General features: G+C 38.6%; 1 protein-coding gene across 3 annotated transcripts in view; it reads right to left on the bottom strand.

Moving 5' to 3' along the window:
- The window catches only part of TUT4 (terminal uridylyl transferase 4), a 42,049-nt gene that overhangs the window by 18,759 nt on the left and 5,443 nt on the right, over positions 1 to 17,847 (bottom strand). For all 3 annotated transcript variants that reach the window (XM_039320045.1, XM_039320042.1, XM_039320044.1), the window contains 11 exons: positions 16,907 to 17,577; positions 12,501 to 12,664; positions 11,131 to 11,247; positions 9,080 to 9,257; positions 7,074 to 7,162; positions 4,543 to 4,594; positions 4,301 to 4,370; positions 3,737 to 3,863; positions 1,082 to 1,201; positions 668 to 889; positions 361 to 535 (listed from right to left, as the gene is read on the bottom strand). In XM_039320045.1, the coding sequence (XP_039175979.1) occupies positions 361 to 535; positions 668 to 889; positions 1,082 to 1,201; positions 3,737 to 3,863; positions 4,301 to 4,370; positions 4,543 to 4,594; positions 7,074 to 7,162; positions 9,080 to 9,257; positions 11,131 to 11,247; positions 12,501 to 12,664; positions 16,907 to 17,468 (1,876 nt within the window). In that variant the 5' untranslated portion in view covers positions 17,469 to 17,577. The remainder of the gene's footprint in view (positions 1 to 360; positions 536 to 667; positions 890 to 1,081; positions 1,202 to 3,736; positions 3,864 to 4,300; positions 4,371 to 4,542; positions 4,595 to 7,073; positions 7,163 to 9,079; positions 9,258 to 11,130; positions 11,248 to 12,500; positions 12,665 to 16,906; positions 17,578 to 17,847) is intronic.

The raw sequence follows: 17,847 nt of genomic DNA, 5'->3' as shown, positions 1-17,847 counted from the left end.
CCTTAGTATGTGCACTCAACCATTTCCTTTTTGGTATTATTTCTACAGTAACATCAAAGCATGAGGAAAAGGGAATGGAGTAGGCCTTGCCAACAATGATTTATAGCAACCTAACATTATTCATTCTCTACAAATATGATCTGTTTAGTTAGAAAGACAATTAAATGCAATTCACTGTAAGCCTTTAAATTAAGCCTTTTACTTATGTGGCCCACTCTGTCAAGAACGCAAATACCGCAGGTACATTTAAAAACTGTAGTTATTGTAGCATATTTCAGTGTTTTATATATATGCAAAATCAGGTAAATAAGGCAACTGGTAAATCATTTACAAGAACTTTTACAAAATGCAATGCCCTACCTTCAATGGCTATTCGCCTTTTGGGCCAGTTCTTGTTTTCTCTGGTTAAAAGTTCTTGTACCCGTATGCTGATAACATATTCTTCCAAAGCAAATTCCAGTGTATAAAACTTCAACAATTCTAACCAGAGTTGTCCCAGAGATATCTGGTGTGGTGTTTCCAATGACAATGGAGACTGAAAGAAGCGGGGAAAATAAAAAAGCTTAACCTGTTTTATTCTCAGCGCTTAACTTGTTTTATTCTCAGGTCATTAAATGAAAAGAGTACTAATAAAAAGAGCACTTTGCGATTAAAAGGAATCACTTACATGGCCTTTTTTCTCCTTTGGATTATTTTGGATGTTTGGCTCCATGGCTGCTGTAGTCTTGTTACCATTTCTGTGCTGGTCTCCTTTAGATTTGCCTTCTACAGTATTCACATTTTTCCCTGCTCCATTATTTGATAATTTGTATTCCCACACTACAAACTTTTTATCTTTTATTCCCTTCAGTTGGTAATCATCAGCCTTCTTAGAATCAAAGCCTTCAATCTAAAGAAACAAGGTGCTTTTCATATGTAATCTTATACATTTTATAAGACGAACAGTTATATTATACTATGAACAATAGCTATGTCTAGTTCTGATTATGAATCCAAAAGCTTCTTTAGGAACTTTCCCAAGAATATTTGAGTAATTCCTCTGTACCACTGAATAAATCATATGGTTGAGTTAAAAGCTTACCCAGTTGCCTAAATATGATGGTAGGATACGTGGTTCTCTTTGTTGAAGGAAAAATATTACCATTAAGGCAAAGGAATATGAAGGGATTCCACCTTCTGCCTGGCAGTCAATATGACACAACTATAAAAAAGAGGAAATTATGTATATTTTATTAGTTTTTTTATCATAACAATATTTAGTATTTAGTAAGCAACACATTGTCTGGGTTTACATATTTAACATTAATAGTAATACAGTTTCCATTCTTACCGTTTATTCCATTTCTAACCATTTATAAAAAGTTTCCCCAACCTTTCCAGATTTGTGGACTAATGGGGGGGAGGGGATGGTTCTGTGTGAGCGAGCATGTGCATGCAGCTCCATTTGCATGAGGAGTGGGCACACAAGCCTGGAACTTTCAAAATGATGTGCTCATGCACATGCTCACCCACTGCTTGCACAAATGGGGATGTGCATGTGTGCATGCTCGCTCACCACATCCACAGCCCAATTATGAACGGCTCAAGGCCTGGGTAGTGGGCCGTGGCCCAGGGGTTGGGGACCCCTGATATACAGTCTATATGCACCTAAATTCAAAAATGGGGAGGGAGGCTGAATATAAAAAACAAAACAAATATAAATACATCTGTAATCAACAAACCTGACCAAGGTAATAAGAATGTAACATTTAAATAACATATTTTCTTAACCAAATCTGAAAGAAAACTAAACATTTAACTAGAAAAAATAAAATTGAACAAATGGAATGTCATTACATAAGCAAGAATTAAGTAGAAGGCACTCATTAAATTTAGCATTCAGGAGATGGAGTTATATTGTGTTGCTTAGCAATGGCAATTCCAGTTCCAGTTGTTAAACAAGAACCGTATTAGTTGTTAAACAAGGACCTCATGTGACCATGATGTCTTACTCCTGATTGGTCTTTCACTGACTTTGCTTTTGGGAGTTGGCACGGAAGGTTGGAAACTGTAATCACATAATCATAGCTCACTGCAATATTATAATTGTGAGTTGGGTGCTGAGCACCTGGACCATGATTACGTAAGTGCAGAAATGATGCAATGGCTGGAACTCAAAGGGTTAGTTGTAAATACCATTTGTTCAGCTCTTTCATAATATTGAACAGCCTTATATATTTCCTGTCTGCTTTACCCAGGAAGGTTGACCTTAGTGATTTTCTATCTATAGTTGTGGATGAGGCTGCACTACCGTATTCACATCTTTGTACAGTCTGGTGGCTGCCTTAGACTCAACAGCACCTGCTCAAAGAGCACGTGATAGTTGTGGCCATGAGGGCTTTAGAACATTGGCACCAGTTCTGGATTACAAGGCCTTTCAGATGGGGACTCTCATGTTCTCATCACATTCAGTTGGACTACTGCAGGATACTCTACATGTCCTTGAAGATCATTTGAAAGCTAAAACTGGTCCAAAATGCAAAGGCACGAGGATGGGCGTGCCTCAGTAAAACCCTTCATGGCATCAGCCCTGGTTATTTGAACAAGTGCTTATCTTCCCAGTCCCTAAAAACCAGATCTTTTCCAAGGTTCTAGAGAAGGTTGGCTACTGAGCCTGTCAGATGTATTTTGCGCAATCCTTGGAATTTACATTTGGACGTATATTATATAACTGCTTTTTATTTTTTATCATATAAGGCAGTGGTTCTCAACCTGTGGGTCGGGACCCCATTTGGGGTTGAACGACCATTTCACTGGGGTCGCCAAACAACACAGTCCGCCATTTTTTTTCCCCTTTTCCTTAGCTGTGCTACTCCCTTTTATCCTACTGGCTTTTGAAAGCTAATAGAATAGACTCTCTTGAATAGAGTCTAATTCTATTGGCTTTCAAAAGCCAATAGGAATTGTCCAGGCTGTCTCTGCCCTGCTGAGCCCGCCAAAAGTCCCATTCTGCAAACGGTGCTGCACCAGTTGAGTAGTCCTCGACTTACGACCGGTTGAGTAGTCCTCGACTTACGACCGGTTGAGGGTCGCGGCATTAAAAAGGTTGAGAACCACTGATATAAGCCATGCAGAGTTCATCTGGAATTAAGTGGCCTTAAATGGAATGAATAGATAAATATATAATTAAAAGTGCTGAAGTTTACTAAAGATTAATTTTATCTATTTATTTACAAATACTGATTGAATATTTTTTGAAGAAACCATGTGTGTTTTGACAGAAGATGAAGACAAGTTCAATCACTGGTTACATTTACAACAGGAGGTGAATCAACCACTATATTTAATTGCTATAATATTGCTATGTATATTTTGATATCTAATTATTTGAGCTCTCAGATTATACAGATTATACCCTAATATTTGGTCATACAGATTTCATGAATTCATTACATTACTTCTGATACAACCCTGCCTTTCATAATATATTGTTATATTCTGAGAGCACAAAAAGTTGACCAGAGTTTTGTACACACTGGGTTAGCCCTAATAAAAGTAATGCCTAAGTAATATTTTCAGAATTGTGAGGTATGAACCACAGAACTTATTTTATCAACACTTTCTGACTCAGACAAAGTGATTTTCTTCTAACAGAAATATATAGCTAAAATGACTTTGTGTTATATTACTTACATTAGAATATCATTGTTATATAAGGTACACGTAAGGAACAAATATATATATTTTAAAAACTTACTCTAGCCCAGTAGCGAAAAGCCAACACCAAAGGAACAAGGACTGGCTCTAGTTTGCTGAGTGCAGCTAGCAGGTCAGTTGTAAGGCAGGCCACATCATTTCCAGCACTTACTTTACAAGTTAAACCACTGACATTGAAACAAATTTGAGAGAAGGTATAAGCTCTACCACTTCTTGTGAGTGAAATTTGAAACAAAAAAAACACCCCCAAAACATTCAATATTTTTTGTTTTACATATGCAATTTGCATTAATTTCTTTTCACAATGTAGTGTTCTCCCAGAAGATATTGAAATCTATTTAATTATTTTAAAGTAACTTTAATGGAAAAATTATGAATGTATGCAGATCTCTTATTTAAAGTCAGCTTGCCATGTGCTTAATATTTTGTCCAAACTGTCACTGTTGGTTCTGAGAGTTATTTTTATAAATATCCTCCTCCACAAATTGTGAAAATAATTTTAAATTAAGTCCTTTGCAGGCAAATGTCCATCAACATTCAAACTTAAAGTGAAATCTTAACCATTATCTTCTGAAGATGAACGTATACAAAAAAATACACAAACCTTTTAACATCTTTACAAAAAACAACAGGAACTTTGGCATGGAAATCTGATTCCACATCAGAGTAAGATCCTGAAGGAGAAAATAGAGCATATCAAATAATAATCATTTTCATAGTACCTCCATGCTGATTGAAAGTCATCTGAGTAATACATATATATGTATATCTCTGTAATATCCTCTTATTTTCTCCACAACAGATTACGAAGAAATTAAGAAAGAAATAACGAAGGCGCAAACTTACCAGTATTTTTTAAAATATCGAGCACTTGTATCAGAACATCTGGATGACTCATCTAAAATAATGAATGAAATTATTTATTATCACATTGATTCTATTTATTCTTACATTAAGTCTATTGAATACAATATCATTAATATCATCATGATAATACAACTGTGTTCCCCAATCCTGTTTCCTGGCAGAGTAAGAATATAGCATATTTTTGTATGTACAAACATGAAAATATATATACATTTAGAAATGTAGAATTGTACACATTAACAACTTTTGCAGACGACACCAAGCTGGCAGGAATAGCCAACATCCAGAAGACAGGTTTAGGATACAGGAAGATCTGGACAGACTTGAACACTGGTCACTATCTAACAAAATGAAATTCAATGGTGAAAAAAGCAAGGTTCTACATTTAGGTAAGAAAAACCAAATGTACAGGTCTAGTATAGGGGGATTGTCATAGTGTCACTTAAATATGAGCCAGCAGTGTGCTGCAGCTGCCAAAAAGGCCAACACAGTGCTAGGCTGCATTAACAGAGGGATAGAATCAAGATCACGTGAAGTATTAATACCACTTTACAATGCCTTGGTAAAGCCACACTTGGAATACTGCATCCAGTTTTGGTCATTGCAATGTAAAAAAGATGTTGAGACTCTAGAAAGAGTACAGAAAAGAGCAACAAAGATGATTAGGGGACTGGAGGCTAAAACATATAAGGAACGATTGCTGGAATTGAGTATGTCTAGTTTAATGAAGAGAAGGATGAGGAGGGACATTATAGCAGTGTTCCAATATCTCAGGGGCTGCCACAAAGAAGAGGGAGTCAAGCTATTTTCCAAAGCGCCTGAAGGCAGGACAAGAAGAAACGGATGGAAACTAATCAAGGAGAGAAGCAACTTAGAACTAAGGAGAAATTTCCTGACAGTTAGAACAATTAACCAGTGGAACAACCTGCCTCCAGAAGCGGTGAATGCTCCAACACTGGAAGTTTTTAAGAAGAGACTGTCATTTGTCCAAAATGATATAGGGTTTCCTGCCTGAGCAGGGGGTTGGACTAGATGACTTTCAAGATCCCTTCCAACTTTATTATTATTATTGTTGTTGTTATTAAATTAATTCACTAAGGCCAGAAGAATGAAGGCACCCCCGTCGAACAAACAGCATCAAAAGGAGCCAGAGTTCCAGACCTGGGAATCTTCAACCTTATCAAGTTCTAAGGAAACATCAACTCATCCTATTTGCGTGGCTTCCAGTCGTATCAAAATCGCCAGAAGACCAAGATTTTATATTTTTATTACTACTGTATTGATAACCCATTTGGCCCAAGCTTTTAAGTTATAGTTCAAATTATATATATATAATTTCTTTTTTTTTCTTTTTGCTGTAGTTACATCATGCAATAACTTTTTAAAAGAGATTATACAGATGCAACATCAGATAATCCTATACAGATAGTCCTCAACCTACAACAGTGGTTCTCAACCTTTTTAATGCCGCGACCCCCCAACCGGTCGTAAGTCGAGGACTACTCAACTGGTATAGCACCGTTTGCAGAATGGGACTTTTGGCAGGCTCAGCAGGGCACAGACAGCCTGGACAATTCCTATTGGCTTTTGAAAGCCAATAGAATTAGACTCTATTCAAGAGAGTCTATTCTATTGGCTTTCAAAAGCCAATAGAATAAAAGGGAGTAGCACAGCTAAGGAAAAGGGAGGAAAAATGGCGGACTGCGTTGTTTGGCGACCGTGAAATGGTTGTTCGACCCCAAATGGGGTCCCGACCCACAGGTTGAGAACCACTGACCTACAACCATAATTGAGCCTGAAACTTATGTTCCTAAGTGATCAGGCCACTGGAGGGCCGCAGAAGTGTTCCCCGGCTTCGGTTCCATTCTCTGTTGTAGAGGACAGAGGCCTAAAGTACTATGAGACCACGCGAGATCAGTAGCGATCAGTAGCGTGATCTTGCGTTACTTTAGGCCTCCATTCTCTGCGAATGCACCAAAGGCATGGAGCAGCTGAGAAAGCAAAGGACCTCAATTTTCGCAAGGTGAGTATTGAAGGCCTGGTGCCTAGGGAGACCTGGGGCAGGGATGGGGAGGGAGGGAATAACCAGGCTTAATGTTGCAGTGCCACTGTGGTCACTTCTAAAGGCGAATGACTGCCGTGGTGCTGCAATATTCGTAATTTCAGGACTTGCTCATAAGCACTGGGGAGCATTCATCACGTAACTTTGAACGAGCGTTAAGTAAACGCTCATTAACTCGGGGATTACCTGTACACAGAATATCTTCTAACCTAACCTTCTAAGTATTGGACATTCAGTAGCTTCAAATTGACCAAGCGCTTTATTTTTCAAACAAGGAGAATGAAACTAGCTCAAGAAAGAAAACTGCCTCTGCGGCATAAAACTCCTTGCTAAAACAAAACAGTTTCCTTGAACAAGTCTATATCTTGGTATGGAAAAACATTTGAGCTGCAATTTCAATATAATAAAACTACAGTTTTTTAAATAATGTGACAAATATTTAACTTACCGTGGAGGGAAATTTTATATCAATATTAACATCACTGGTTTTAAAAGCAAATCTAGTTAGACAGGATCCATACATCCTCAACGAACACTCTAGAAATAAAGAAACAGTTTTGTAAGTGATCATGTAGTTGTGATCACTGTTTCCCCCAAATTTTTGTATTATTACAGCTGTAATAAATACACAAATAGGACAGTACGTATGAAAGACAAAAGGCTCAGATACTCCCCTTCTTTCTCTCTCTCTTTTTTTTAATATAGACAGGATGAATGAATTCTAATTCAGTTTTGGTTTATCAGATTCCAGATTTTTATTGTTCTATGCAGACCGATAACAATGGTTTGACATAAAATCTGGAGATTTTTCCACTACTAAATGTGATTCTAAGGCAGTCTTATGTATGTATGTGTAAATGTGTACTAGTAAGAAGACATAAAAAGGGTGGGGTCAGGACATAAAAAAAATTAAATGAATATAGTTTAAAATTAATGGCCTGAAAAATAAGGCACCTCATTTGTAAAATTATTTATTTCAATTTATATGGCCAACCATGTTAACATTTTGATTCTGGGCAGCTACAGTATAACAATAACCTCACTATAGATACAATATGTAACTAGCAGCCAAGATTAAAGAAAAAGTAACACTTAGTCAGCCAGAGGTCAAGATACAAATGTGGGTGTCATCAAGATACTAATGATATATTACCTGGTGCCATGGAAGAACCTCACTCAACAGACTCATATTGATATTAAACAGAAGTAGGGGGAGTGATACGCCTTATGGGGCATAGCAGGCTAGATCTTATCTCCTATCAATACTAACTGGAACTGCCTCTCCCCAAAAGGAAGAAAATCAGAACAACATATTACAATCCATTTCCAATCCCCAAAGCCAACTCAGAAATGGTATTGAAAGCTACTGAGAGGCCAAGAAAAGCAAAGATGAATGCATCACCCCCACCTGTCCCACCAGAGGTCATCCACCACCACAATCAATGCTGTTTTATTCCCATGCCCAGGTTTGAATCCTAACTGAAAGGGTCTGACTGAAAGGGGTGGTGGTGGTATGTATTCCATCACACAAACTGTTCTGTCACACATATTCACACAATACACTTACACAAAGAAACACAGAATACAGAGGTCCCAGATAAGCATGTTTAGAACTTCTAGTTTTGCTCAATCACAGAACTGGTCCAATTTTATTTTGTTGCAAATGTACAAAGATATTTTCCCATGGCCTATTTTTTTTTCATGTAAATAGAGCAAAATACAATTAGAATGAAAATATTTGTCTACTGCTTCTTTAGGAAAGACTGTGCTTCGGTACTTGGAACAGAAACCCAATGCACACAGTAAACTGTCATTTTATAAAATTACTATTATTAAGCACAAACAACAGAATTTACAACTGTTTAATTTTATTTTTTTTAGAGGCCATGTAATAATCAATGCCCCGTTGATCTTGTTTTCTATTGCAGGTAGTCCTCGACTTACAACAGTTCATTTAGTGACTGTTCAAAGTTACAATGGTACTGAAAAAAGTGATGTATGACCAGTTTTCACCCTTATGACCACTGCAGCATCCCCATGGTCACATGATCAATATTCAGATGCTTAGCAACTAACTCATATTTATGGGAGTTGCATTGTCCCAGTGTCATCTTTTGAACCTTCTGACAAGCAAAGTCAATGGGAAAGCAAGATTCACTAACAACCACGTTACCAACTTAATAATTGCAGTGATTCACTTGACAACTGTGGCAAGAAAGGTCGTAAAATGGGACAAAACTCATTTAACAAGTGTCTCACTTAGCAAGAGAAATTTTAGGCTCAACTGTGGTCATAAGTCAAGGACTACCTGTATAAGCAATTATGTTACTTTTGCTATTCTAATTCCAAAATAAACTACTAGGTGGCAGCATTTAGCTGACCACACTAATCTGAAAAAGCATAAGCACAACTGGACCTGGTTAACATTTTAAATGAGAGATGCCAGGAAGTTACCTGGTAAGGACTGCTGAATAATCTTTTCCATATCATACACAATTTCTTGGCGGACTTTGAAATCATCATCGGATATTCCTTTTTCTTTTGCTGCCTCCATCAGCATAAAATTCAAAGCAGCAACTTGTGCAGGGGAAGGAGAAGGGAGGGCCCGGAGCTCATCTTCTTCTTGCTTTTCCTAATGAAAAACATAAAAATAAAAAGTAATGATCTGAACCTTTAGCAGAATAATCCTCCAAATACCAGTTTAATTATTCAAAAACCTATTAGAGCAAGAGTTAAAAGTAATCTATTAGACCCTTAAGAGTAAGAAAAGCAAGGGGGAACAAGTTGATATTCATTCCTTATAGCAGTGTTTCCCAAACATGACAATTTTAAGGCATGAGGACTTCAACTCCCAGAATTCCACAGCCAGCAACGCTGGCTGTGGAATTCTGAGAGTTGAAGTCCACATGCCTTAAAATTGTCAAGTTTGGGAAACACTGCCTTATAGCCACTGAATAAAATAAGAGCGAGACAGGGAAAAAACTGTTAACACAAGCCATCCACAGAAGTCTCAAGCCTGTAGCCAGTCTTGACGCAGTTTGAAATAGTCAGATAATCTGCTCTCTCAGTTACATGCAGTTGAGAAAACACTACTTACTCAATCACTATCTCATAATCATGGAAAGTTATATTGCCCATCTTAAGATCCATCTTTAACCAAGGAAACATTTTCGCCTCCCTTCCCTCTGAGGGGCATTTATGAGAATAACTCTGGTATTTATCAAAAGCTCGGGACCAAGAATTATAAACAAAACAAGGATCCAGAGGATATGCGATGAAAAATCATGTTTAAAGCAGCCTGCCCACTTCCTCAGCTCTTATGAAAATGATCCACTCTAATGATACAATTGTAAAAGGTAATCTCAGCATTGCGCTCTGAACATGCTGTACAAGAGATTTTTATCTACAAAACAACAACAACAAACAAACACTGAAAGTACTGCCATCAGCCTTGAGAGTTCTGATTAAAACTAGGAGAGGAGGCAGGGCTGTCAGTCGCTTCAAAATCCAAAACAATTCATAGGTTGGAAGCTTCTCAATGCAGTATATACAGAAAAAAAATGTTTCTTTGGTACATGTATAACCTACAAATAAACTTTCAAATGGACTTTATGCTATGTTTTATGAGATTTAAATCAGGTCCTCTACTCCACCTGCACTCCACCCATCTACCTTGTTGTTTCAACCCCCACACTTCATCTGGGTTTACTATAAGGTCAAAGCAGGTAAACTATTTTTGACAAATTGTGTCAACCACTCCTACAGTTTCCTAACCCAAGAAACAACAGGGGCATTAATAGAAGCATTGGTAAAAGAAGCTCCACGACCTTTTGGAATCCAACTAAATCGAATTGGATTATAGACAGCATATAGCAACATAGTCAACCTTAACATGATTAAGGTTGAATAAATCTGACTTATTCTCACCCACAGAACGAACTAATCATAATAAAATGACAAATTGAGTTTATGCCCTGTGACCAACTGGAATAGGCCCATGGTTGTCAGGGCTGCTATGAAACCACTCTAGACAAAACAGCCCCAAAGAGACATTGAAATCTCCCAACACCATAACCCTAAGAATCTCCAATATCAATTCTGAGACCAGCACAACTTAGGCAGAGATTCCATTAGGCAGCAGGTTATATATAATAACAAAATCTGTAATCTATTACTATTCACATGTCTATGAGTCAGTTCTTTCACAAATACCATAACCTTAGGGACCATACCTACACCGCTGTCCTCTGGCTTACAAATACAAAATGCCTACACTAAAAAACAGGGCCCATACTAGCCCAATGACTTTCTCTGCCATTTTTGTTACACGGCAAGTAGCTCAATAACAGTTGGATCTTTTTTCGCCATCAACAAAGTTCTTATGAATATAGCCCTGTACCTATTCATCTTGGTTGCTATCAACCAATGTTTAAAAACTGTATCATGCATTTTAAACCAAGACTGAACTTCAGAGCAAAATTTCAAAACTTAATTCTAGCACTTACCATGATATTCTTTTTATGGCGTTTTTCTTTAATATGTTTATGAGCTCCCTGGATATTTTCAATGTGAACTAAACACAGCTTACACAGATACTGGCAATTAGAGTACTCTGGAGAGCGCTGTGGAAAAACCACATATTTTAAGATTCAGCAGCCACTTAATTATGCTGGTTCCCCCCCCCCCATCGTAACAATAAAGTGCTTCTAAGTACATTTACCACAGAAGAGTACAGTGCACAAAGGCTGCCCCAACTCACCATACAGGGATACCCATTTACAGTGTGGACTGGGTGTGCAAGGCCATGAGAAGATATGTGAGATGTGACATGGGCTGAGAATTTATGTGGGAGCAAAGGATTGTGCAAGAGGTGCAGTGTGGATAAGGTACATGAGTGACCAGTGCAGCAGCACAGGAACTAGGGAAGGCTATGCAGGGGGGAAGTGTCACTTATTTCAGCAATTTGGGACCTTCCTGCTAGCTTCCCCATTGACATTCTGGGAAAGCTGGTAAGGAAGGCTGCAAATGGCTATCACATGATAGCTGAGCAGTGCACCAGATCGTAAGTATGAATTGGTTGCCAAGCTCCCAGATCGCAATCACTTGACTGCAAAAGTGCTGGGACAGATGAAACTCCGAGGATGGATTGTAAGATTCATTGGTTCAGTGCCACAATAATTCTGAACAATTGTTGAATAAATGATTGTAGGGGGAGGACTACCTGTAATACCTTTCATCCTAAAGTAGATTAATTGTTTCAGTTTATAAACAAAAGAATATTTATGCTTATCGACATGAAAAATCAAGATCAAACATACATGTAAAACAAGGAGACTATGAAAAACTCTTTTTTTCTACAGTGAGCATTGCTAATCAGGATTTGTTCTTGGAGCATGTGATAGTCATGGGAAAACACTAAAAAAAATCTGTGCATGTTGATTTCCAATATATTTGAAACCTGAGATGCAAAAGCCTAAATAATATATTCAATGTTTCCTGATATGTGCCGAAGCAAAACTATACATAAAGTGTAATTATGCACATATGTTATTGGCTTATCATCAACTATGAATAGGTTTCCTTCAGTGTTTACTAAAAACCAAGAAATGTATATAATTCCTTCTAATTAACTGAAAAATTATCTATTGCCCATCTAATATAGAAATATGAAAAGCAATTCAGAAAAGCATGTTTCCTGCCATGCTAAAAAGGAATCCAGATTTCTTCTAATCCAAAATTAGAAGAATTTTTTAATTTAGGTAAACTTCTTCATACTATAAAATTTAAAGACAAATCCTTTAATTTAAATTCTTCTTTTAAGCTAAATATACAGTCCAGCGCACACTCACATGCACAAATTAAATTCTGTACTTACTTTTTCCAAGCGGCTAATATAATCTCTTTCCAGTCGCTCTTCAGCTTGTTTCAAGCCTAACTGCTCTTCTGCCATCAGTGTTGATTCATCCATGACAGCAACGTTCTCTAAATAATCAATTTCTGACTTGCTTTCTTTAGCAGAGTCAGAATTTTTTACTTTACCTTGTAGGAGAAGGATGAAAAGAATGTTTAATACATTTTTCATAGACTACCACAGTTTCCCAAACTTGACAATTTTAAGGCATGAGGACTTCAACTCCCAGAATTCCACAGCCAGCAACGCTGGCTGTGGAATTTTGGGAGTTGAAGTCCACATGCCTTAAAATTGTCAAGTTTGGGAAACACTGGACTACCATAAATCTAAGAAACCATGGAATGTACATATATCCTTTTTTTAAAAAAAATGTGGAAACTAAGTTTGGAAATGCCATAATTAAAATTTAGATACAAAATTTTATTGGATGATTCTCAGCATTATTTACATGTATCAAATATAAGACATTTGTAAAGATTACTGAGACTTTCTTTATGAATGTCTTGAGAAATTAGAGAAAACATATTACACAACCACCATTCAGATGATGTTATGGTGGTAATTTTTATACACGTGAGATAGTACAAACAATATGCAAAATCTTTTTTGAGTTACATTCACAAATAATAATAATAATAATAATAATAATAATAATAATAATAATAATAATAATAATAATAATAATAATAATAGTAAAGTTGGAAGGGACCTTGGAGGTCATCTAGTCCAACCCCCTGCTCGGGCAGGAAACCCTACACCATTTCGGACAAATGGCTGTCCAGTCTCTTCTTAAAAACTTCCAGTGTTGGAGCATTTACTGCTTCTGGAGGCAAGCTGTTCCACTGATTAATTGTTCTAACTGTCAGGAAGTTTCTCCTTAGTTCTAGGTTGCTTCTCTCCTTGATTAGTTTCCACCCGTTGCTTCTTGTCCTGCCTTCAGGTGCTTTTGGAGAATAGCTTAATTCCCTCTTCTTTATGGCAGCCCCTGAGATATTGGAACACTGCTATCATGTCCCCCCTTGTCCTTCTCTTCGTTAAACTAGACATACCCAATTCTAGCAACCGTTCCTTATATGTTTTAGCCTCCAGTCCCCTAATCATCTTTGTTGCTCTTCTCTGTACTCTTTCTAGAGTCTCAACATCTTTTTTACATCGTGGTGACCAAAACTGGATGCAGTATTCCAAGTGTGGCCTTACCAAGGCATTAAAGAGTGGTATTAATACTTCACGTGATCTTGATTCTATCCCTCTGTTAATGCAGCCTAGCACTGTGTTGGCCTTTTTGGCAGCTGCCAGCACACTGCTGGCTCATATTTAAGTGATTGTCTACTAGGACTCCGAGGTCCCTCTCACAGTTACTACTATTGAGCATGGTGCCACCTATGCTGTACTTGTGCATTTGGTTTTTTTTGCCTAAATGTAGAACCTTGCTTTTTTCACCATTGAATTTCATTTTGTTAGTTAGTGCCCAGTGTTCAAGTCTGTCCAGATCCTTCTGTATCTTAAGCCTGTCTTCTGGAGTGTTGGCTATTCCTGCCAGCTTGGTGTCGTCTGCAAATTTGATGAGGTCCCCATCTATCCCTTCATCCAAGTCATTTATGAAGATGTTGAAGAGTACTGGGCCCAGAACAGAGCCCTGGGGCACCCCACTACACACTTCCCTCCATATAGGGAATAACTTACAAACAAAATTTCTTTTTATTGTACAGATGAAAAAATTAAGAACGAGCAGTTGCTTGAGCACATTACACCCACACAGTCCTCTTAAAAACTGCCTTGTTTAGCAACTGTTTGCTATTATGATGATTATGAAAAAATAACCCTATAACTAATCCTTACATTTATTACAAAGGAAAATTGAAGTAAGATCATAATCACAGTAGCAGTTTCCCTTAGCAACCGCTTCTCAAAATGACCAAGTTGCCGGTCCCAATCGGAGTCACTAAACAAGTGTATATAGCAATAGCAATAGCACTTAGACTTATATACTGCTCCATAGTGCTTTACAGCAGGGCTTTTCAACCAGTGGTATAGGTACCACCTGTGGTACATTGGCACCTGGCAGGTGGTACACGACCATCCTAGAAAAGTGGTAGCGGGGGAGGGAAATGAGAGCGCCGCCGGGTGAGCAGGCAAGTGTCTTGCTTGGCTGTGCCTTGGGGGGCGCTTTTTTCAGTGCCATTGTAACTTCAAACAGTCACTAAGCGAACTGTTGTAAGTTGAGGACTACCTGTACTTTATCACTTTTTTCCTTTTGGGGGGGGGGGTCATCAAGTTTTTGACACCTTGCTAGGTGACTGGTGGTACTCGGATATTGCCATATCCTAAAAGTGGTACAATGGGTGAAAAGGTTGAAAAGCCCTGCTTTACAGCACTCTCTTGAGTGGTTTACAAATGTCAGCACAATGTCTCCAACAATCTGAGTCTTCATTTTACTGATCCCCAAAGGATAGAAGGCTGAGTCAACTTTGAGCGGTCAAAATCACTCTTGGCCGTGGGCAGAGTTAATCTGCCATATTGCATTCTAACCATTGCATCACCACAGTCCTTTGGTATATACCAAATCCATGGCTGCTATGGTGCACAGAAGCAGTTATCTTTATCTCAATTAGAGTAATACGATACAGATAGTTCTCAAGATACAACCACAATGGAACCTGCCAACTACACTCACATTTCACAATGGTCGTTAGGTGAAGCATATCATCTAATGCCTCCTCCATCCCTGCTCTCTCCAGTGAATTGTTAAAGCAATGCCCAGGTCACTAAATGGAGAATGGGGTACCCCAGGGTAGGAGAGGCCCTTGGAGGCATAGCACAGGCCGAGGCCTGCGTATTCTGGCCCTTTCAAGCCTCCCCCACCCTCCTAAGATGCCTTTGCTCCACTTCCTGTCTCTTGTGTCCACAGGCCTTTTCCCACTCCCACCAGGTCTCCCCAGGTCTTAGGTCTGATTTCCATCCCACCATACCAAACAACCTCCTCCTTGCCTTTGAAGAGCTATAAAACTTTCCAGAGCACTGGAACTGATTGCTTCTTTGTGCAGCCAAATGGCACAGTTCCAGAAGTGGCCTAACTACAAAATGGCAACCATGTTCGGGTCACTGCCATGTGGACCAGAGACAAAATGCTTTGTTTGCTACCTTAACGAGATATGCACAATGCTGCAGCATTCAGAAGCTTCTGCAGTGCTATACAGATTTCATTAAGGCAGCAAAATGAAGAAGTTTGTTTTCTGGCTGCCTAGCATTTTGTCCCGCCCACTTCTGCATGCTCGACAGCATGCTGAAAACATCTGTAGCATTTTGCAGATTCTTCATGAAGGGAGAAGATTTTATTATACAAATGAACTTTCACTCATATAAAATTGGATCCCATTCTAAAAGGGTCATTCTTCACTTAGCTTATAGAAGGTAACTGCATTTAAATTATGGCTCTATAGCAGTGGTTCTCAACCTTTTTAATACCGCGACCCCCAACCGGTCATAAGTTGAGGACTTTCCCTGCCCGGGAGCACCTCACATGCGTGGTGCCGCCCCCTGCACTGGCCGAGGCGTAGCCGGCAAGCGGCAGAGACGGCGCAGGCCGACCACCGGCTGGGCCACCAGCTGGCCCAGCCCAAGGGAGGTAAGGCACCTGCTGGGCCCCATGCATGCCAGCAACCCTCCCTGTGCCCGCTAGCCTCCCACCTCCCACTCTGGCCCTCTTTTACTTACATTTTTAGTAGTTGCTCAGCAGGGAGGGGTGGAAGCTTCCAGACAGCTCGCCTTCGCTGCAGACAACTTGCAGCACCGTTTGCAGAATGGGACTTTTGGCGGGCTCAGCAGGGCAGAGACAGCCTGGACAATTCCTATTGGCTTTTGAAAGCCAATAGAATTAGACTCTATTCAAGAGAGTCTATTCTATTGGCTTTCAAAGCCAATAGAATAAAAGGGAGTAGCACAGCTAAGGAAAAGGGGGAAAAATGGCGGACTGCGTTGTTTGGCGACCCCTGTGAAATGGTCGTTCGACCCCAAATGGGGTCCCGACCCACAGGTTGAGAACCACTGCTCTATAGCTTTCTGAAAACTCCTTTCAAGCAGGAGAGCAACACAGCGTGAAGAAAAAAACTCAAGCTAAAAACTGCAAAATTAGTAGTGCTTAAATTAAGAAATTATCATAGCACATTTTATGTCGCAAAATGCCATTTTCAACTAGAATTACAATGATTTCTATAAAGTCCTACAGAAAAGTACTTTTTGTTTTAAACTTTCTTAGTTTACATAAAAAAGAAATCAATCTGTTCCACTTAATAACATATACATAAGTAACGCAAGGAAAAGCTTTAATTTCTGACAGGATTTAAAAGAAAAACACTTGAATGCACACTTACAGTAATCTTCAGCTGTTTGTTCTACTGATCTTAAATCCAAATCACTTTTCTCTGAGTCATTATACCAATTAGCATTAATTGTTGAGGTATCCTCTCTTAGTGGATTTGCCAATTCAGGACTTCCCCTCTGGGTAGTTGGTAAGATGTCTATGCTGGCACCATTCTCTAAAATATGAGAAGTTGGAAGGTTTTCGTGTGCATGCTGAACTTTCAACGCTTTCTGGTTTTCTACTGCTGTTGATCCATTTGGTAATCTTTTTCCTTTGCTATGATTCTGATCCTGAAGACCTGATCCCATGTCTTTAAATCCAGGAATGCAACTATTTGTCTTACGTGATTTATTTTCTCCTGACTTTTCAGGACAAACATCATTTTGCTTAATCTTTTTGAAACTGTTACCACTTGTAGAACTTTTCCCAACTTCTTTTATAGACTTGTCATTTCTGTTGGTTTTATAATTTTGATTGGTTACAGCTCTGGCAGCCTTGCTTTCTTCACACACAATACGGGTGGATTTTCTTATGTCATGATTTCCAGATTTTGGACTCTTGCCTTCTTCCATTATTAAGAAGACCTGCTTTTTCTATCACTTGAGAAGATCTGAAATGAAATTTTGCAACAATTTGGATGGAGCAAAATCCTCTGTTCAAGCAGTGTATCTGGATGATTGTCTGGAAAAAACAAACATGTAAAAATATTACCACGAAATATAAAGCAATATTCCTCAGTCTAGTGTCCTGGACTAGATACAGACATATGAAACAGATGGGAGTAGCTTTTAAAGCAACCATGTAAGCCTGGGAAAAATGAGGCTACTTTATCAATTTTAAGAAATGCTTCATAAGCCCTCCTATGTGCATCAAAGCATGTCTAATTGAAAGACTTTGTGCAGGTCTATGTTATACTTCATTCAGCCCAAATTAGTTTTTATTACTATAAAA

This window comes from Crotalus tigris, unplaced genomic scaffold (genome assembly GCF_016545835.1).
Source record: "Crotalus tigris isolate CLP2741 ecotype Arizona unplaced genomic scaffold, ASM1654583v1 scf7180000023617.9722795, whole genome shotgun sequence".
Taxonomy (NCBI): Eukaryota; Metazoa; Chordata; class Lepidosauria; order Squamata; family Viperidae; genus Crotalus; species Crotalus tigris.
Note: the sequence above shows the minus strand (reverse complement) of the source record. Positions and strands in the feature narration are given on the sequence as shown.